A 22,099-nucleotide genomic window follows, 5' to 3' on the forward strand; every position below is an offset into this window, starting at 1 on the left:
GGTCTGGACATCGTTTAGGCTGGACTATCACTGCAACACGGTGAATAAAGATCAACAGTCTTCAGAGATCTCCTGTCTGCATTGTCTCCTTCGGACGCTTTGTTCCAGAGTGCTAATTAGTAAGTAGTTAAGTGATAAATTGTTCAGTGGATTCGGAAGTGGACCGGTTTTTCCACGACAGATCCCCAGCATTACCACAAGGAAATGGTCGTACGTCAAGTTTGAACCTGACGTGGAGATAAGCACTTTTCCACGTCAAAGAAGGTTTTTATAAATCTGAGCATTGGCATGGATTTAAGCGTACATGTATGCATGGTCTAAATCTGTGCGTAAGAATGCTTTATAAATGAGGGCCCCTGGCCTGTACAGGTTATTTGGTTAAAAGCTGGGGGACAAGCATTCCATCCTTCATGTGCCAACCATAACTGCTTGGTGAGGGCAACTGTGGATGGGTCACTAGTGACTGTTTCCAAACCTTTGTTTGATAGTGGGCCCTCATGAGGTGCAAAGACAAGGCATCCTGAGTTGGTGGTAAAGTATCCACATTGGCTTTCACTTTCTGAAACAGGTAGACAAACTGTTCTGCTGAGGATAGAATAGCTGGGCTTGGTACTTCATCCTCACCAAAGTTGTGGAGAAGATGAAGGCACTGCTGGAACACTTTCCACACCGTCCTTTTTTCCTATTCCAGTGAACTGACTGGTAGTGTCACATCCAGTGATGGCGAATGATGGTGAATTTCCCCTTGGGGATCAATAAAGTATCTATCTATCTATCTATCTATCTATGAAATGGCAACAGACCGTCCAGAATCTCATTTGACATTTTAATATCATGCACTTTAATGTAGCGTGGTTTCTTGGCAGTTCCTGCTTTCATCCAAATTTCTGGGCTCAGCAGGTTGCAAACACAAGATGCAACAACAGTACATCTGTGTCTGCACTGAATGATGAGCCCCTCATACCCTTTGGTTGTGGCATCATGAGGTTGTGCCTTCATCTTCTCCACAACTTTGGTGAGGATGAAGTACCATGCATGCCATGTACCATGCTTTTAGAAATGGGGCCCAGGACCTCGCAATACAAAAACTTCCCCTTTGCAATTGGACTTCTCAACAAAACATAGCCCCCTTTCAGTGTAGTGCTTTTGTACTGCATTTTGTCATATTTGGAAATTTGTCATATTTTCAGTAAATTATTTCAAAATTATAAATGTCATTTGGTGTGTTTTGCCATGGGATTTTTACTGTGTATTAGAACATATAATAATATAATAATCATTTTTAATAGCAATTGAAATGAAGTGACCATGAACAGTATTTTTTTTATTTAATATACATTTCATTCATGTGCAACTGATGTACACAATAAAATAAAATAAATCCAGCGGTTTCTTTTGCCGTTTACTTTCTACAGACCTTTTGCCATTGTGGTAGAGTAGTACATTGGCCAGTCATTCTTTCACCTAAGTCACTGAGTTACATTTGGAATATTTCACTCTGATTTGATTACATTTGTTTGACTGCACCGTCACAAGGTCCCTTTAGTTACAAATATATTTTTACGTAGAGTGGAAGTATTTTGTATTTTTATTTATTACTTAAATGCAATATAGCAGCTTTACTCTCACAGTATAAAGACACCACTAGACAAATACCAACAGCAGATGTCAAAATATTTTACATATCATTGTCATTAATGTGCAGTGTATCCATACATCGCACATGAAGATCAACATAGTTACGGCTTTGGGCTTATATATGAAGTTAACCCGAGGATCAGGAGTAATTATAGAATATGTTGGTGTTGTGCAAGCTAGATAATAGGTTTGATGGGTCAAGGGTGGTCCTGCTGGTCCTAGACTCTGCTTTTGGTTTTCTTCTGCAGGCGAGTCCTGGTGGGCTCTGTCAGAACCAGTGGCTCCTGTACAACCATGGCTGGGTACTTCCTGTTAAGCAATTCAACCTCCACCTTCTGTCCCACATTTGCCAGGGCAATAGGTAGATACCCAAAAGCAAGGCTTTGCTGGGCAGTGTAGCTGTAGCAGCCAGATGTCGTGTTCCCAACAACCTGCACCAGACCAAAACACAACTCATAGAACAACAAAATATTCTAGGTGAACTTAAGTGTGATGCTTACAACACAAAATGGATGGGTTTGACACACAGCAAGGAAACATGCTTAGCCTGGTATAGGTAACATGCCATTTGGATTTGATTATGGGGCGTGTTTTAACCAATACAGGGGAAAAAGTGCCTCTGCACACAATTGAATAGACATACCCAACCATTAACGAAAACAGCAAAAATCTCTCTCTTCTCAACAAATGCCTTAATCGCTGTTTACTGTTAAGCTTTTAAAGTTAGCTGTCGATATCTTGTACAACAGAAACCTAGGGCCCTATCATGACATTCTAAAGTGCATCGTCACTCGTCAAAAGTCTATTCAAATTTAGTAGGCTGTCCAGTTCACATTGGGAGGGGTTTCGTTATCAAACATGGAGCGCATGGCGCAACAAAGTGTTCCTAGGTTTTTTAATCAGTCATATGGGCGTGTTTGGGGCGTAACATCATTTAAACCAATGAGAATGACATCGGTCTTTCCCTTTAACGGCGCAAAGCGCGATATGTCAAATAAATGCATCGGTATTTTGGCATTCAGTGACGCATTTGAAGGAGGCTGCTTGCGAGACCGTATGAAATAGTCATTCTTAAACCATGCTTTACTAAAATCTAGCATAGCCTTCACGCATTTGCACTCGTCTATTATTTGAACTTATTGGCAAAGTGAAACTAACTTCACCAAGGTGTCAGTAAACGAAGACAAATATGCAGTTACTTTCACTATTGACTGACAATGGGTTACCATCGAAAACATAGGCTGGAAAAAGCAACACTTACCCTAATATTGCTCAAATGACTGAATAAAACAACATTTATCCTGCAGAGGAGTTGCTTATATCTCGTGACAGTGCGTCTTCAGCTGTGCTCCATACGTGTCTCTCGCCTCTCCCCTAATCACTTTTAACCGTCATTACCAATTTGCAAATGATGGTGAATAACTACTCATCATGAGATGTACAGTATTTTAGTATGAAATATCTTTATTCTAATTATGTTTCCCATTGTAATCGTGGAATTTGTAATGCTTTGCATGGACATGCGCTGGTGTGCGTTCATGAATGATAGAAGGATGGTGCGTGCACCTGCCAATCTGACTGTTTACATGCGCTCTTAAAATAGCATATGAACAACTCGCCATTGACTTCTGACCAGGTTTAGGTGGTGTACGATAGCGATTTTTAGACAACACGCCAGGCCCCTCCCTAGGTTGTTAATTGCCACACCCCTGGGCGCAATGTTTAACAAATAAACGTGCAAAATACCGAATTAAACTTTGCGCGGGTGGAAAACGAGTTTTACGCCATGCACTGGTGTGCAAAATACAGCCCCTAATATCTTACTTCTCTAGTGACAGCCTTTTGGTTGTTAACAAAATCAACTAAAGTGCACTAAGGCAGAGACTTTCTAATGAGGAGACACAGCACTCAAAAAATACTCCATAGAAATGCATGGGACTAGTTTGTCACGCCAATATGGCCGTTATCTACACATATCCCACCCCTTCCTCGGCAAAACGTCGACAGGGGAATACATTGAGCCAATCATATGGTGTGTTGTGAAGACATCGTGCCAATCATGTGTTGTGATCTCGCCGCTGGAGCAAGATTGGTGTCGTGAAGCCTTGCGCACGCGCAGTTCGACCCAAAGACTGTGCCCGATGAGTGCCCATAAAACGTTGGTATATGGCCGCCGAGTGGAGGGACTTGCCTAAAAGGACATTGACTAAGGTGACATGGATGAAAATGTTACTGATTTCATTGGCCAAAAACCCCTGGGTCGGGCATAGAGACTCAATGGAGCAACTCTGGGCCGAATTTCTTAAACTCAAATTTTGGGGTAAATTCAGGCTGGCTTCCAGGCTAAAACATAATGTCTACTTGTAATAACTAAGTCATGTCTACTTGTAATGTAAATTGTGTTGGATTACAGTAAAATATTCACATATTACTCACCTTTCCATTGTGCCAGATGGTTTCATTGCCCTCTGGGTCAATGTCGTCTGTGTCCACTGTAAGATAGGCTAATTTTCTTTGAAGGCCCTGGGCCTTGATATTCTGAAGTGCCTGCTTGCCAATGAAATCTGCAGACTAGAAGATAAAGAGCATGTGTTTGAGTGTGTCCTTGTCAGATGTATACACTACCGGTCAAAGGTTTTAGAACACCCCAATTTTTTAGTCAGGAGACTGTGCTCACTCCATGTTTTCAAGTTTACCATCTTGTTCTTTTTTCCTAAGGTAGTTCTGGCATAGCTTGGACTTATGTTTTGGGTCATTATCTTGCTGTAGGATGAACCCCTGACCAACTATGTGCATACCAGAGGGTACTGCAGAATGGTGTGATAGCCATTTTGGTTCAGGGTGCTTATCACTCTGTACAAGTCACCGACCAGATCCAGCAAAACAGCCCCAGACCATCAAGCTTCCTCCTCAATGTTTGACAGTTGATGTCACACACTGAGGAACCATCATTTCGCCTACTCTACGGCTTACAAAAATCCTGCATAATGAACCGAATTATTGATTCAACAGTCCATATCACCTTCTTCCAGTCTTCAGCAGTCCGTTGGTGATGTTTCATGGCCTAGGCAAGCCTCTTTTTCTTATTCTAACATCTTAGCGATGACTTTCTCTTTCAACTCATCTCAGCGATGACTTTCAACTCGACCTGTCAAACTTGCAATTCGAAGTCTTCTCTTCACAGTTGAGACTTGCCTACTAGGACCACTTCAAGCTGTGTTTGAAGCTGTTGTCCTGTGAATGGCCTACCACGCAAGCTGTTGACTCTTGTCTTCATAAAACTTGTCTTCTGATTTTGTTGTAGCTTTGGGTCTTCCAGACCTCTTCCTGTCAGAGTTTCACCCGGTTTCTGAGTGCCTTTTGATGGTGAAGGAAACTGTACTCATACTTCTGAAATACACATTTTTCCGTTTTGGGTTTTCACTTTTTTAACCTCTGGCAGTTCAGCACTTACCTTTTTACTATTTCAAGCTGTTCATTGGACCTTAATTGCTTAGTCTTTAACTGCTTTAATTGCAATAAAAACTAGAAAAATTGGGGCGTTCTAAAACTTTTGACCGGTAGTGTTAGATTAAGTTGTCTGGGAGATTAAGATAATTAATTGTCCCTTCAAGTAGGTCTACCCAAATAATCCCATTAATTGCATTCATAAAATCTTGGTAGGGATTGGCAGGAACTTTCAGTAGTGACCAAAGCCAGACGAGGCTTCACTGTAAAGGGGCATTCACACCAAGAACGATAACTGTAACAAAAACGGCAAATAAATGATCGTTCTAGCTAATATGAATGAAGAAGTCCACACATAAACATGAATAACAATATCATTGGGGATCATTTTCAGAGCATTTTTGAGAACGATAAAAGCTGACAGCCAGTCAGAATCCATAATTTTTGCCATCACATTCATCAACACTGGGAGAGACTTTTCTTATCGTTGGTAAGTGTGGGTACTTTTATCGTTATAGTTACAGTTATCTTTATAGTTAATCTTTCCTAGTGTGAACAGCCCTTAACTATTATAGTGTGTAGTTAAGTGTGAATACCTTGTTCAGCTTGATGAAGTAATCCAAACCAGCTTCAAATGGATTGGTGTCACAGTTCATCTGTACATGACCAAAATATTAAAACAGAAAATAAGAGTTGGTCATGTCATTCATTCAACCTTTATTTATTCTCGGAAATTCATTGTGGGTAGTCCTCATTCATTGTGGGTACAGGGGTGGAGCTACGTGGTGGCCGGGGGGGGGGGGGCATGCTAGGCCACCCTGCTTGCCCCCCTGCACTACACTCAAACTATGACCATTGGCCCAGTCAGGAAGTGTAGCCTACGGTTCTGATCAAATCGTGAGAGCAGCAGCAACAGCAGGACAATTCAAAGTGGCCATCTGTTAAAAGTAGTATTAAAAATACTACTTAACCTCAGTAACAACAGGTGAGTTGATGATGAGTTGGAACATTAATGTTAATAAGATGTTAGAATGTGTCACGAATCATAGCAAAGTGAGCTGTGTTGGGCTGTCCTTGTTAGGTAGGCTAAATAGGCTAGTGTCTGACATTGACGTGTGAGGCTGATCAAAAATAAGCGGATGCCCGCCGTAACGCGGCTACAAAAATATTTCGATGATATTTGGGTGAAATGTAAGCATATTAGGCACATATCTCCTGATGGCTCTCATGAAAGTAGGCTAATAGGCTACTTTATAAAAACACAATTTGCTGACTGCTTGTCGTTCTTGCCACAGCTGGTCAGACAGGCATGCTGTGTTGCCAGAGTGGAGAATGGAGACAGTGCATGAAAGGTAAACACTAAACTATGCCAACCATGTTACTTAGCTAACTTAGCTAATTTTTGCTAGTAGTTGAGTTCATAGTTGATGACAACCAACAGTTGGAATGGCTGAACAGTTAAAAAGTTGAGTCGTTTATATGGTTAAATTGTTTAACAGTGAAATATTGTAGTGATGACTTTTACTTTGAAACAGTTTTGGGCAGAGGAAGCAGTTGAACAGGATATGTAGTCTTAAGAGAGACAGATATTTTTTGTATGTACAGTATGTATGTATATGTGTGATGTATGTTTATATTATTAATTGCTGCTGTAACACCATCACTTCCCTTTGGGGATGATTTGGGGCAGCCGTGGCCTACTGGTTAGGGCTTTAGGCTTGTAACCGAAGGGTTGCCGGTTCGATCCCTGACCCAGTAGGAAAAATGTGGGCTGGGGAAGTGGTTGAGCACTGCTCTTCCATGCCCTTGAGCAAGGCACCTAACCCCTCACTGCTCCCCGAGCGCCACTGTAGCAGGCAGCTCACTGCTGTAATATGTAGTGTAATACTTACACTTGCTATGTTTCCGTGAAAATCTCAAAATGGCCTTGGGAGGGTGGTAGTGTGTTCGTATACCGCACGCGCCCCCGGGGTTCAAATCCCGCCATGTTCATAGTTGCCATGCGTTAGCATTATTTGATATTGCATGCTTCTCTATAGTGGTTGTGTTTAAGACTTCATTTGATGTTTTGCAAAATAACGTAGGCTAATTGCTGCAGATGACCACAGCAGTGTCAGATAACAAAAAACATATAAAGGGCATTGTGTACAGTGGGGATTGTGAAGTGCTTGTGTAGGGCTACAATTTTAGAAGGGTGCTTGTGCAACAAAACATATGTGTTGGGGACTTTAAAGGTTTATCGAACCCGTAACGCTTTAGGGATTTGATACAAGCACCGGTGCCCCTGTGTCAAATGTCCCATTTAAACTTTCAGTGACGTCCGAAGCTTCGTGCGTCATCAGTCACGTGACCTTACAACTTTGATACGCGATCTGATACATTGTGCCGAAGCAGATTGCTTCGCGGAAGTGATACGAGCTTCGGTGCCTCGGTGTCAGACTTCCCATCCCTACCAATTGGATGCAGATGTACAGTGGCCAGCTGACGCGCACTACCAGGTGGCGACCGACCATAGTAGTTACGCATGTAAACATGAGTTGGTAGTGGAGGATGACAACTCTCAAGATCTGTTCTTATCAGATAATGAACCTAGCGATCTGTCTCAGTCACAGCCTAGTCTATTTGATCAGGATTACACTGCAAGTGCATCAGAGTTCTCTCAAAGTACACAGGAATGTAGGAAGGTAAACAGGACACGTACACAGGAAGGAGGAATGTAAAGGCCTGGCAGAGTGGATAACATCCATAATAAATCATTTGTGGTGGTGTGCACAAACATGTGAGGGTAATGCTGAACTATTGAGAGAGAAGTGGGTCTCCGTAGTACACCATATTACCAACCGTCATGAGTGGCCTGGGAACAGGCACTACCACAAATGTCTAAACGAGCCCCTTGATGAGGCAGCCCCTTGAAGAGGGAAGCTGTGGCTGAAACCAGGATCTGTTGCACACAACAGTCTTGTGATGACTGTGACAGACAAGTGGCTTTTAAAAGACTTGGATCACTTAACAGAGTGCGTCCACACAACAACACTAGAGGTATGATCAAGTATAGACATTGAATATCATAAGTAGGCATGATTTCCATTGCTGGGTGTAATTCAATTGTAATTGTTATCATTTCAAATTATATTTTGTTTAAGGTGTATCACTCCATGTACAACCCCAAAACAGAAAAAGTTGGGACGTTGTGTAAAATGCAAATAAAAACAGAATGTCATAATATACAGGTCTTGTAAACCCATATTTAGCAGCAAAAAGGACATAGACAACATGTCAAATGTTGAAAATGAAAATTTGGACTATTTTATGGAAAGTATATGTTAATCTTGAATTTGATGCCAGCAACATGTTTCAAAAAAAGTTGGGACGGGAGCATGTTTACCACTGTGCTGCTTCACCTCTTCATTTAACACAATTCTGTGAATGTTTAGGAACTGAGGAGACCATTTGTTACAGTTTTGATAATGAAATGTTGTCCAATTACTCCCCGACATAGGATTTCAGTTGCTCCACAGTATGGGGTATTCTTAGTCATGCTTTCCATTCCATTATGCACCCAATTTGACAAATCTGGACTGCAGACAGGCCATCTTAGCACCTGGACTCTTCCTCTATGGAGAAATACTATTTAAATATGTGCAGAATTCATTTTGCCATTGTTTTCCTGAAATATTCAAGGTCGTCCCTGGAAAAGACATTGCCTGGATGGCAGTATATTTTGCTCAAAACCTGTATACATCATTCAGAATTGATTGTGCTTTGCCAAATGCGCAAGATGCCCATGCTGTAGGCATTATTGCTCCTCCACACCGTCATAGATGTTGGGTTTCGAACTGAGCACTAAAACAAGTTGAATAGGTTGGATACTTGGATAGGCCCTCTCCTCTTTAGCCCAGATGAGTCCATGATTTCCAAAAAGAATGGCAAACTTTGATTGGTCTAACCACAGGACCTTTTTTCACATTACCTCAGTCCATTTTAAACAAGCTTAGGCCCAGATAAGAGGGTGGTCTTTTCTGTATCATGTCTCAATACAATTTTAGCTGTTACATTTTGGCTGCAGTTTTTGAATTGATTATCAAACTGGGCACATAGACAATGGTTATCAGAGGTTTTCCTGAGCCCATACAATGACAGGTCTGGAAACAGGTCTGGTGTTGATGCAGTGCCATCCGAGGTCCAAAAGACCACGGCCATCCAATTTGTTTTTCAGCTATTTCCCCTGTTTGCAAAGATTTCTCTGGATTCTCTGAATGTTTTAATAATATTATGTCCTGTAGATGATGAACTCCCTAAATACGTCACAATTTCATGTTAAGAAGCATTAAAATGCCATTGTTTCATCATTTGCGCACACAGGTTTACACAGAGGGATGAATACCCCCTACGTCTTTACTTTTAAGAGACCCTGCCTCTCTGTGATGCTCTTTTTCATACCCAATCGTGTTGCCAGTTACCCTAATTAGTTGTGAAATATTCTTTCTTTCATTTTCTTTATCATTACACAACTTTTCCAGCTTTTTGTTACCCCCGTCCCAACTTTTCTGAAACATGTTGCTGGTATCAAATTCAAAATTAACAAAATTTTCCATGAAATAGTCAAATTGTCATTTTCAACATTTGATATGTTGTCTGTGTCCTTTTTGCAACTAAATATGAGTTTAAGATTTGCAGATTATTACATTCTGTTGTTATTCACATTTTACACAACGTCCCAACTTTTTCTGTTTTGGGGTTGTATCTGAAATACCTCCCAAAGAGAACGCATTTTGGATATGATGTTATGGTTCATGCCTCTATGCTTGCTGCCTTGGATCATAACAACAATGTGAACAAGGAACAGGTGAGTGTAATCATTCCCAGTCATTGCACAGTATTTTGCACTATGTGACATCAGTCTGTTTCTAGTGAAACAAGGTTAATGATGTCATCAGTACATCATCAGTATTTTGTATGCTTAACATGCATTGCCAAACTCCTGGTTCACTATTGCTGGGTTTAACACGATGATGACAGATTATTGATGGCAAGCAGCTCTAATAGTACTTGCTTGTCTGCTATATACTATTCCATGCCTTTTGGAGCTGTACCATTTTCTGAGAGAAACTGATAGATCCTACTAGCCAGAATAAATAGCAGACATATCTTCTGTGTGTGATTCCATTTACACAACACGACCACTTAACGATTGTCTTTTTTCTTATTTTCCCTTTTTGTTTTTGAATAGGCCGTTTATCAAGATGGGGAGACCGTTGGTGAACCCATATTCAAAATCGCTTGGAGCAAAGTCCACAAGACCTTCAGAGCAAAACCTGTGATGATAGAAAAGGACTACAGCTACATGACTGCCATGATGGAAGATGTTCTCTCCTGTGATTACGATCCAAACCAGGCAGTGGACATGAGTTTCAACCAAAGACACGTAATGGCTCCACAGGTGACACTGTCAAGATCACAGATCTTTTTGCAATCATTGCAGTATTCACACTTCAAATAGCTGTAAATCTCTTGCACATTTGTTTGTTTATTCAGTTTTCAATGATGCAAACCTGTATTTATAAATATCTAAACCTGTATGGAAGAATATTAAACTCAAAAGTTTTGTACGTGTGTATCACGTTTTGAAACTGTAGAAATAATTTGTAACTGTAAAAATCATCTGTACAAGTAATTGTCAAATATAATTGTACAAATATGCCCTACACTTACAAATCTGTTCTACAGGTACGGATCGGTTTTACAGCTACAAATCATCCTACACTTTTACACTTTCCAATATTTTACCATTACAAACATATTCTACAATTACAAATCAATATTCTACGCACAAAAAGTTGTCCTAAAGTTACAAATCTTTTTTGCAGGTGCACAGACTTTTGCACCACCTTAGGGATAAGAAGCGTCTCATGTATTGTGTGTGTGTGTGTATTAGGATTTGTAACTGTAAAACTAATTTGTGATTTAACAAAAAAATAACATGAACGATTTTAAGTATTACTCATATGTCCTTCACTTACAAATATATTCCACAGGTACTAAACCTTCCATAGTTCACTATTTATTTACGCTATTTTTGATAGTTTTAGTGTTATTCTTAGTCCTTTTTACTGCTTCTAAGTCAGCTGATGTCGTTGACATTTGTCCATTGGGAGCTTGCTATGGCTAGCTTTTGCCCTAGCTGGGCATCGGACATCCTTCCATCTATCCGTGAGCGGTGCAGCACTTCACTGTCTGGTCGAGGGGATCTCTCGGGACAGCTAGACCTAGGCTACTCTGCGAAAGACCTGCCGTGGCCGCTGAGCTGTTGCTGACCTGCGAGCTGCCATGCCAACTGCAGACTAACTGGGCCTCTGACATCCTTCCATCCATCCATGAACAGTGCACTTCACTGTCGGGTCGAGGGGATCTCTTGGGACAGCTGGACCTAGGCTGGCTACTCTGTGAAAGATCTGCCGTGGCCGTCGAGCTGTTGCTGACCTGCGAGCTGCCTTGCCAACTGCAAACTAACGTTAACGGTGAAGAGCTGCAATCTCACGGAGCAACAAACGTTCGCTGTTAAGTCCACCACCATTGCGGATCTACACGATCGCCCAGTACTTTGAACTGTGCTTCCAGTCATCTCCAGACTGCGGTCTACAAGGCCTAGCTTCTAACGTTAACGTTATCTCCAGACTGCCCATGAATTCACCGGGTTGGTCAGTTGCTAAAGAACTTTGTTGGCATTGCATCGGTTGTGAAGACACAGCTCTGTGCGCAGTTTTCACGGATCATCATTGCCCTTGGACATTTTCAGCTGGTTTGGAAATTGGACTAATTTTAACATCACTTTTCCCCCTTTTTAAATATATTTTCTTTTTTATTTGTTTATTTGTTTTGTTGTCTGTCTTGTATGTCATGGTGTCACGGGTACGCTGGCGACTACGATGCTCCGTCCGGCATTTTTGGTATTTGTTATTTTTTTAAATGTAGGGCCTATTTGTCATGTCTTGATGTCATGGGTACGCTGGCGACTACGCCGCTCCATCCGGCATCTTTTGTCTTGTTGTTATGTGTCTTGTTTGTGGAGCGCTTTGGGTTTCACTATGTGCATGTTAAATGCGCTTTAAAAATAGAGAAAGAATTACAAAGCTATTCTGCCATTACGAATCTCTGCCGCTCGCACAAGTATTTTCTGCAAGTATACAGATACTTTTGAGACTGTTCTGGCACTTCCTGTTGAATAGCCAGTGGCTGCTCAGGTTTGGCTAGCCAATCAGGAATCTAAGTTCACTAACCAATCACAGAGTCAGGAGGTAGCGCACCCCACCCCACGTGGGTTGAAGAGGATCGACTGTCAGAAGAACGAGGATGTTATGCTCACAATGGTGCACACGGGAGACATGCTGGCAAAACAATATAGCTTACATGGGATTAATTCAACACCGATACATGGAATTTGCTTGTCTTGTGATCTATCTGAAAATGACGTTAATTAAAATGAGTCTACTTCCTTCTGTGAACTGTCCAATATTCTAAGCAGATTCATGAGCCACACAGTGAATGTAGGCTAATAAAAAAGATAATCACCGGTGTATAATAGGCTATAGGCTACTTGTCACTGGCTTTCTTTCGGGGCAGAAGTACTGTATGTCCATGTCGTGTACTGTATGTGTCGAAAACTAGCATAGTTACCTAATAATAAGGTAAATATATATTAGTTTATGCCACGAGTGGCCAGCTATTGTGAGAGAAAATTAAGACCAGGCCTATTTGCTCCGGAAAACTTAAATTGTGCTGTGGATTGTCATGACAGAGAAGTCTTAGTATGTTAAGCTTAGGTCAACAGATCAATGGAGAGAAGTTTGTCATCATGACAGCATCACAGATTCTCTTTAGAGTTTAGACCATCATGGAGTTTACGTGTAGCCTAGAAATCTAGACGCGCCCCTAGTTAAGTTAGCTAAGTAACATGGTTAGCATAGTTAGCATTTCTAACATAGTTAACAATTACATTTGCTGCCAGGGCTAGTCTAGCAACTTTCCATTGGCTTGTGAGCTCCATAAATCGAATAAATCAGGCCAATGAAATCGTGTATAGAGTCGTTAGGTGGGCTTAACATAATGATTGATGGCAGAGTTGCAACGGTTTGGCTTGAATTCCCTGCTACTTGAAAACAAATTAGATGGATGTTGCTGTTGGCGAACAGTGTGACACGAGTTAAGCTTTTATTAAGTTGGCAAACTAAGCTTTTATTAAGTTGGCAAACTAGCTCCGCTGGTGGGAAACGCATGGGACTCATAGCGCTGCCGCTGTCCTATTGCGTGCAGAGGGAACTTGAAAGACAACTGATTATCCCGCCCCTCGGACTGAGCACTGCGAATGGTGAGTGCCCAGACCCTACATTTTAATGTGGGTCTGGCTCGTCAGGCTAGTTTACGTGCACAGCGCAAGCACACACCACCCACCCAACACACCACCAACACAACCCACCCACTTTGGTACACACTCCTGGCTCTGTGATTGGTTAGTGAACTTAGATTCCTGATTGGCTAGCCAAACCTGAGCATCGCCATTGGCTGTCAACAGGAAGTGCCAGAACAGTCTCAAAAGTATTCGTATACTTGAAGAAAATACTTGTGCAAGCGGCAGAGATTTGTAATGGCAGAATAGTTTCGTAATTGAAAAACAACAACTGTGGAAGGTTTAGTACCTGTGGAATATATTTGTAAGTATAATAATAATAATAATAATAACTTCAATTTATATAGCGCCTTTCAAGATACCCAAGGTTGCTTTACAAGAGTGGGAGTAGGGGGGCAGGGGCAGGGTAGGGGTTTAGGGAGGGTAGGCAAGAGAGAAGAGGTGTGTTTTGAGGTGCTTTTGGAACTGTGTCAGAGAAGTGGTGGAACTGATAGGAGGGGGCAGGGTGTTCCAAAGGGTAGGGGCAATTGCACAGAAAGCCCTGCCACCAAAGGTCTTGAGTCTGGTGCGGGGAGTGGAGAGTAAGTCCTTGCTGGTGGAGCGCAGGGACCGTGACTGGGTGTACGGGTGGAGGAGGTCAGTGATGTACTTGGGTGCCAGTGAGTGAAGTGATTTGTAGGTGAGGAGGAGGATTTTGTAGCTGATGCGTTGTTTGATTGGCAGCCAGTGGAGTTTCTTAAGGATGGGGGTGATATGCTGCCAGGGCTTGGTGTGGGTTAACACCCTGGCAGCTGAGTTCTGGACATACTGCAATCTGTCTAGGGCTTTGTTGGGCAGCCCAGACAGGACACCATTGCAGTAGTCCAGACGGGAGGTGACAAATGCATGAATGTGAGTTTCGGTGACTGAGTCGGTGAGTGACTTGAAATGTTACGGAGGTGAAAGAAGGCAGATTTGGTGATGCTCTGGATGTGGAAACTGAATGAGAGTGTGGAGTCCATAATGACGCCTAGGTTCCGCACTTTGGGAGATGGGGCAGCCGTCGATGACCAGGGTGAGGTCTCCAACCTTCCTGAGCAGTGGTGCTGGGGCCACCACCATGAGCTCTGTCTTGTTGGTGTTGAGTTTCAGAAGGTTGTTGGTCATCCAGGTTTTGATATCATGCAGACAGTTGTTGAGCTGTATTGGTGGGAGTTGTGAGGAGGGCTTGGTGGTGACATACAGTTGGGTGTCGTCTGCATAACAGTGGAAACTGAGTCCATGGTTGCGGATGATCTGACCGAGGGGGAGCAAGTAGATGGTAAAGAGGAGGGGGCCAAGGACAGATCCCTGGGGGACGCCATGGTTAACTGTTGCAGTGGTGGAGTAGGAGCCTTGCAGAGTGATGTATTGTTTACGGTTGGAGAGGTAAGACTGGAACCAAGAGAGAGCAGTGTCGGTAAGGCCGATGAGCTCAGAGAGACGGGAGAAGAGGATGGGGTGGGAAATGGTATCGAAGGCAGCAGAGAGGTCGAGGAGGATGAGGATGGAAACAAGGCCGTTGTCTGCAGCAATCAGGAGGTCATTTGTTATTTTGATGAGGGCGGTTTCGGTGCTATGATGGGGTCTGAAGCCCGATTGGAGAGGTTCAAAGAGCTCATGGTGGGACATGTGATGTTGTAGCTGGGCAGCCACTGCTCTTTCCAAGATCTTGCTCAGGAACGGAAGGTTGGAGATCGGACGGTAGTTGTTGGGGTCATCTGGGTCCAGGCCTGTCTTTTTGAGTGTTGGGGTCACGGCCGCCAACTTAAAGCTGGAGGGTACCACACCAGAGCCAAGTGAGGCGTTGATGATGTCAACCACCGGGGGGCAAATGGTGGGGAGACAGGCCTTCACAAGGGTCGTGGGTAGTGGATCCAGACTGCAGGATGAAGTCCCGGCTTTGGTCAAGAGGTCGAGGACTTGATCAGCATCCAACAGGGAGAAGGTGGAGAGGCGGCGCTGTGGTGGGCAGGCAGAAGGATGGTACATGTCCTGCCGAGGTAGTGTGGCCGGCGGGGAGGGTGTGGATGCCTGGAGCTGCCAGTGGATGATGGCCACTTTCTGGTGGAAAAAGTCCAGGAACCTGGAGCAGAGGTCAGCGGCATCAGAGGGTTGCGGAGCGTCGGGAGGGTCAAGAAGGCGGTTGATGGTGGAGAAAAGCATTTTCGGATGCTTTTGTTGGCTGTTTATAAGTGTGGAGTAATGGAGTGTTTTTGCCTGGGTGATCTTTTGTGAAGCCTCTCAAGCCGGCGCCCCATGGACTTAAGCCTCCGCAGCTCTGGGGTAAACCAGGGAGCGGGGCGGGTGTAGGAGACCAGTTTGGTGGTGAGTGGAGCAACAGAGTCGAGGCTGAGGGCACTGTTATAGTGTTCCACCAAGCCGTCGGCAGTGCGGTATAAGTATAGTATAGTATAAGTAGTATATATAAAGTATATATACTCTTTTGAGGGAAATTTGGTCTCTGCATTTATCCCTATCCGTGAAATAGTGAAACACACAGCACACAGTGAGGTGAAGCACACACTAATCCCAGTGCAGTGAGCTGCCTGCAACAGCGGCACTCGGGGAGCAGTGAGGGGTTAGGTGCCTTGCTCAAGGGCACTTCAGCCGTGCCTACTGGTCGGGGTTCGACCACGGCTGCCCCAAAGTGAAGGACATATGAGTAATACTTAAAATCGTTCTTGTTATTTTTTTGTTAAATCACAAATCATTTTTACAGTTACAAATCCTGATACACACACACACACACAATACATATGAGACGCTTCTTATCCCTAAGGTGGTGCAAAAGTCTGTGCACCTGCAGAAAAGATTTGTAACTGTAGGACAACTTTTTGTACGTAGAATATTGATTTGTAATTGTAGAATATATTTGTAATGGTAAAATATTTTTAACTGTAGGATGATTTATAGCTGTAAAACCGATTTTTTACCGTAGAATAGATTTGTAAGTGTAGGGCATATTTGTGATATTGACAATTACTTGTACAGATCATTTTTACAGTTACAAATAATTTCTACTGTTTCAAAATGTGAGATACACACGTACAAAACTTTTGAGTCTAATATTCTTCCATAAAATAACACCATGCCAATCTCTAGGTATGGTGAAGGGTATGTGATAGGAGGGATCAGGGAGCGTTGACCAAATGATAAATACATATTGTGTACACTTTTTCTCCATTGACATTGCCGTTGTCAGTAGTTTCTTATTATTATAGTGGATGGAATCCACTATCTTGAAATCTCCTGGCTTCTTATTACAGTGCATGAAAATGCACTGTACTGTTCTTCCTAGGCAACTTCTTCTTATTACAGTGCATGAAAATGCACTGTACTGTTCTTCCTAGGCAACTTCTACTTCTTCTTCTTATTATTATTATTCCGCTTACCACTTTTTCCGTACCCAATTTCTCTTGAACAGTTTAACTTAGAAACTTCATTCAAACTTTGTAACGTAGGTCTTCAAACAGATCGGGTTGGTATGACTTTTCAACTTTGAAACTTTTATACTTTTTAAACTATTAAAGAAAAACTTTTTAAAAATCCCCATAGACTTAACATTGCCGATTGTGACATCATAATACGGCCGTTAAGCAATTAGAATCCTATGGCAGGTGTTCAGGCCACCTGGATCAACTGCCAGTCTCAGGCTTTAAGCATACAAACTGGCCCTATTAAGACTACACATCCTGTTCAACTGCTTCCTCTGCCAAAAACTGTTTCAAAATAAAAGTCCTCACTACAATATTTCACTATTAAACAATTTAACCCTTTAAACTACTGAACTTTTTAACTGTTCAGCCATTGTAACTGTTACTTGTCATCGACTATGACTCCTACCCACTATAGCTAGTTAGCATTGTTAGCATGCTAGTTAGCATTTTTAGCAAAACTGCTAAAAATTATTAGCTAAGTAACATGGTTAGCATTGTTAGCATGCTAGTTAGCATAACTACTAAAAATGATTAGCTAGGTTAGCTAAGTCACATGGTTAGCATAGTTAGCATGCTAATTAGCATAGTTAGCATAACTACTAAAAATTATTAGTTAGGTTAGCTAAGTCACATAATTAGCATAGTTAGGATGTTAACATTGTTACCATGCTAGTTAGCATAGTTAACATAACTACTAAAAATGATTAGCTAGGTTAGCTAAGTCACATAATTAACACAGTTAGCATGTTAGTTAGCATAACTATTAAAAATGATAAGCTAGGTTAGCTAAATCACATGGTTAACATAGTTAGCATGTTAACATTGCTAACATAGTTAGCATGTTTAGCAAAACTGCTAGAAAACATTAGTTAAGTTAGCTAAGTAGCATTGCTAGCATAGTTAGCATGTTTAGCAAAACTGCTAGAAAACATTAGTTAAGTTAGTTAAGTAGCATTGCTAGAGCCATTCCAACTTTCAGTTATCGTCAAATATCTACCTATACACAGCTATTAAACTATTTGAATATCAACATTCATTAAACTTCCAGTCTGTCAACAACTTTTAAACTATTTACCTTCAACTTTTAAACAGTCTACTTTGAAACTATATATTAAACTATCATTAAACTATCTATTAAACTAGCTGCCCATCAACAACTTTTAAACTATCTACTGTCTATCAACAACTTTTAAACTATCTACATTCAGCTTTTAAACAGTCTACTTTTAAACTTTTATTAAGCTATGCAACCACCATGTCTATCCTAGCATCACCATCGTATAGATAGTAACCATCTCTGTATTATCTGTTTTAACTATACAAGATATTTTACATCACAACGTTAGCATTTTCATGCACTGGTAATTCCTTGGAATTGCATTTCTAGTTATTATTATTCCGCTTACCACTTTTTCCGTACGCAATTTCTCTTGAACAGTTTAACTTAGAAACTTCATTCAAACTTTGGAACGTAGGTCTTCAAACAGATCAGGTTGGTATGTCTTTTCAACTTTGAAACTTTTATACTTTTTAAACTATTAAAGAAAAACTATTTAAAAATCCCCATAGACTTAACATTGCCGATTATGACATCATAATACGGCCGTTAAGCAATTAGAATCCTATGGCAGGTGTTCAGGCCACCTGGATCAACTGCCAGTCTCAGGCTTTAAGCATACAAACTGGCACTATTAAGACTACACATCCTGTTCAACTGCTTCCTCTGCCAAAAACTGTTTCAAAATAAAAGTCCTCACTACAATATTTCACTATTAAACATAGTAGCGCGACTAGTGCTGTCCCATTTCGTGGGCTCCTTCGAATTCGGCCGACAAATCCACCCTTCTTTTTCCCGAAACGGAGTGCGCATCAGGTGTATGCTTCACAGCCTACCTGTTCCCCCAAGATTCGATACGTTTATGACGTTTCATTCAAGACATGGCGAGACAGTCGGCAGAGCCTACACATGTAAACATTTAATAAACGGTTTAATAACATTTAAAATGATCGAGTTTCAATGTGATCTATGGTTAAGCTATGTAGCCGATTTCCGTATCAAACCTAAATTTAGAACCACTTTCTAAATAAATCTGTTCAAACATTTCAAATTGAAATGATTTATCAACAAGTCATATTAATGCTCAGATATGATCACTGGTCAGTAGTCTATTAGGCCTACTATATTTTCCACGACTTAGGCTACTAGAAGACCGTTGTGGGATAATTTTTATTTTTCTCATTGAATGTTTAGTATACCTTATATACATGTAGTGAAATCTAATTGTCATCTCCTTACTCTGACCCTTGTGTTTTCTGAAACTCCAATGTTGGAATGTTTAGTTAAATTAACCCGTGTCACCGAACTGTGGGTAACCCTCAGGATGGGGGGTCGTAAACATTTCTTATCTCTGTTAAAATACCAGATGGTGATCACTGGAGGGTGACAACTTGTGATTTTCCATGGGTGTGGGGTAAGGGTATAAGAGTTGGCTTCACCCACAGATGTGTGGGCTTGTTACTTTGACATTTCATGTGTGTAACATGCTCCCGGCGTCGTGAATAAAGCTGCAGTCTCACACCAGTTGTCTTGGATTAATTTTGACCACACCGTTAAACAACACGTTTAAAGACTAGTTGATGGCATTTTGCATAAAGGCACATTAGTTCAAGGGAGGATTACATACACCAAAGGTTTATTAAAGTGTCTGTTTGTGACATCTAGCTTACGGACGGATAATAACAAATTAATTTTGATAAATTATTAATTTGTCCATTAGCAAAGCAGCAAATACAATTTCATCAGTTCAAATGAACTAATGTGTTTGAACCGCAGCCTGACACACACGATGCCGCTGTAGATCACAACATAGTTTTCGCGAGGTGTAGCCTAACATAGCCAGTAAGCCTAAAGCAAGTCTGATTACTAACATTGTAAATGTGCATTAAGAAAATAGCCTACTATATCGATCTATTTTATGTGGCAAAGGCATGTGGTCATGATGCTTTGTGCATGATCGAGATAATGAAAGACATCTAGCCCTACGCAGCACAACAAGAGATGAAAACCTCTGCTAAATGGATGCTCATCAGAACCACAAAGATATTTGTCAACGTTGCAGTTGGAAAAACTTATCGGTCTACAAGCCAGGTCAGTTAACAAGTAAGATGAAGTGCAATATGATGCATTCAATCAGCTATGTCTGCAAACGACCATTAGCTACAGTCACCACCCTAAGTTACTCAACCGATCACAGCTGTCTGGCTATAGGCTACGTTATCCTGCCGTCCTAGCCATGTCAGCAATCAGAGTCAAAGTCAAAGTCAAAGTCAGCTTTATTGTCAATTTCTTCACATGTTCCAGACATACAAAGAGATTGAAATTACGTTTCTCACTATCCCACGGTGAAGACAAGACGTATTTTACCAATTTAGGTCCACAGACAAACATAACATTCAAGTAAACAAAAAAGTAAGTAAATAAGTAAATAAGAAGGCACATATAATAATGAAAAAATAAGAGCAGCAAAATTTGGTTGAAATTGTGCATAGACAGTCAATAAAATACTAGTGCAAAGTCAGGCCAATAAAAGGCTTGGGTAGTTCTGTTTGACCTAAGTAAGAAAGAAAGTGGCATAGTGGTGCAAGTTATGTAAGAGCAGCAGAAGTGTTGTGTTTTCAGGACAACAACACCAAGTTGTAAAGTGTACAGTGTGCAAGTGGAGTAGTGCAGGCGGCCATTGTGGGTCCAATGTCCAGGATGTTATGTAGCTGAGGGTGGAGGGGGGAGAGGAGGGAGAGAGTTCAGCATCCTTACAGCTTGGTGTATGAAGCTGTTGGTGAGTCTGGTAGTGCGGGAGAGCAGGCTTCTGTGACCTCTCCGGAAGTCAACAACAATCTCTTTGGTCTTGCTGACGTTCAGCAGGAGGTTGAACTCCCTTGAGGTCCCTGCACCACGTGGTCAGATGGTCGACCTCCAACCTGTATTGAGTCTCGTCGCCCTTGGTGATGAGACCCACCAGAGTTGTGTTGTCAGCAAATTTCACTATGTGATTGTTGCTGTAGGTTGCAGTGCAGTCATGCGTCAGCAGGGTGAAGAGCAGCGGACTGAGCACGCAGCCTTGGGGGGCCCCTGTGCTCAGTGTGATGCTGCTTGAGGTATTGTTGCCAACACGTACTACTTGGGGCCTCTGACAGAGGAAGTCCAGTAGCCAGTTGCAGAGGTAGGTACTGAGTCCCAGTTTGTCAAGTTTGCAGATGAGTTGTTGTGGTATTATGGTGTTGAATGCAGAACTGAAGTCTATAAACAGCAATCTCACATATGAGTCTCTTTTTTCCAGTTGGGTGAGGGCTGGGTGGAGGGCAGAGCAGATTGCATCCTCTGTAGACCGCTTGGCTCGGTATGCAAACTGGAAGGGGTCCAGGGTGGGGGGGAGAATGGCTTTGATATGTGACATGACAAGCCGCTCAAAGCACTTCATGATGATGGGTGTCAGTGCCACAGGGCGGTAGTCATTGAAGCAGGATGGAGCAGTTTTCTTCGGCACAGGTATGATGGTGGCAGCTTTGAAACATGATGGGACGATGGCTTGCTTCAGGGAAGTGTTAAAGATGTCTGTGAAGACATCCTTAAGCTCCCCTGCACAGTCCTTCAGCGCACGACCTGGGATGTTGTCTGGACCTGTTGCCTTACGGGTGTTGATAGCAGCAAGTGTCCTCTTCACGCTGTCGGCAGAGAGGCACAGGGGCTGCTCATGTAGAGGGGGATGGGTCTTCTGTGGGCAGGTGCTGTTTTGTGCTTCAAAGCGAGCAAAGAAGCGGTTCAGGTTGTTGTTGAGCAGAGGGATGTTGCTCTCACAGCTCTGTGGCGCGGGCTTGTAGTCCGTGAGGGCCTGAATGCCCTGCCATAGGCTTTGTGCGTTCCTGCTGTCTTTGAAGTGGGTGGTTATCTTGTGAGTGTATTCCTTTTTTGCTTCCTTGATGCCACGGGACAGGTTGGCTCTCGCTGTTCTCATGCCAGCTTCATCCCCAGCTCTGTAGGCTTTGTCTCTGGCCCTCAGCAGCCTGAGGACATCCCCTGTCAGCCATGGCTTCCAGTTAGCCCGAGTGATGATGTCTTTTGTGTGGGTCACATCATCGATGCACTTGGTGATGT

The 22,099-nt window shown here is 42.2% G+C and overlaps 1 protein-coding gene across 3 annotated transcripts in view; it reads right to left on the reverse strand.

The window, feature by feature from the left end:
* Positions 1-1,292: 1,292 nt before the first annotated feature.
* dmgdh (dimethylglycine dehydrogenase) overlaps positions 1,293-22,099 on the reverse strand; it is a 151,661-nt gene continuing 130,854 nt past the window's right edge. For all 3 annotated transcript variants that reach the window (XM_042058544.1, XM_042058542.1, XM_042058543.1), the window contains 3 exons: positions 5,682-5,741; positions 4,075-4,209; positions 1,293-2,069 (listed from right to left, as the gene is read on the reverse strand). In XM_042058544.1, coding sequence (XP_041914478.1) covers positions 1,857-2,069; positions 4,075-4,209; positions 5,682-5,741 — 408 coding nt within the window. In that variant the 3' untranslated portion in view covers positions 1,293-1,856. The remainder of the gene's footprint in view (positions 2,070-4,074; positions 4,210-5,681; positions 5,742-22,099) is intronic.

The sequence above is a fragment of the Alosa sapidissima genome, chromosome 13 (assembly GCF_018492685.1).
Source record: "Alosa sapidissima isolate fAloSap1 chromosome 13, fAloSap1.pri, whole genome shotgun sequence".
In the NCBI taxonomy this organism is placed as follows: Eukaryota; Metazoa; Chordata; class Actinopteri; order Clupeiformes; family Clupeidae; genus Alosa; species Alosa sapidissima.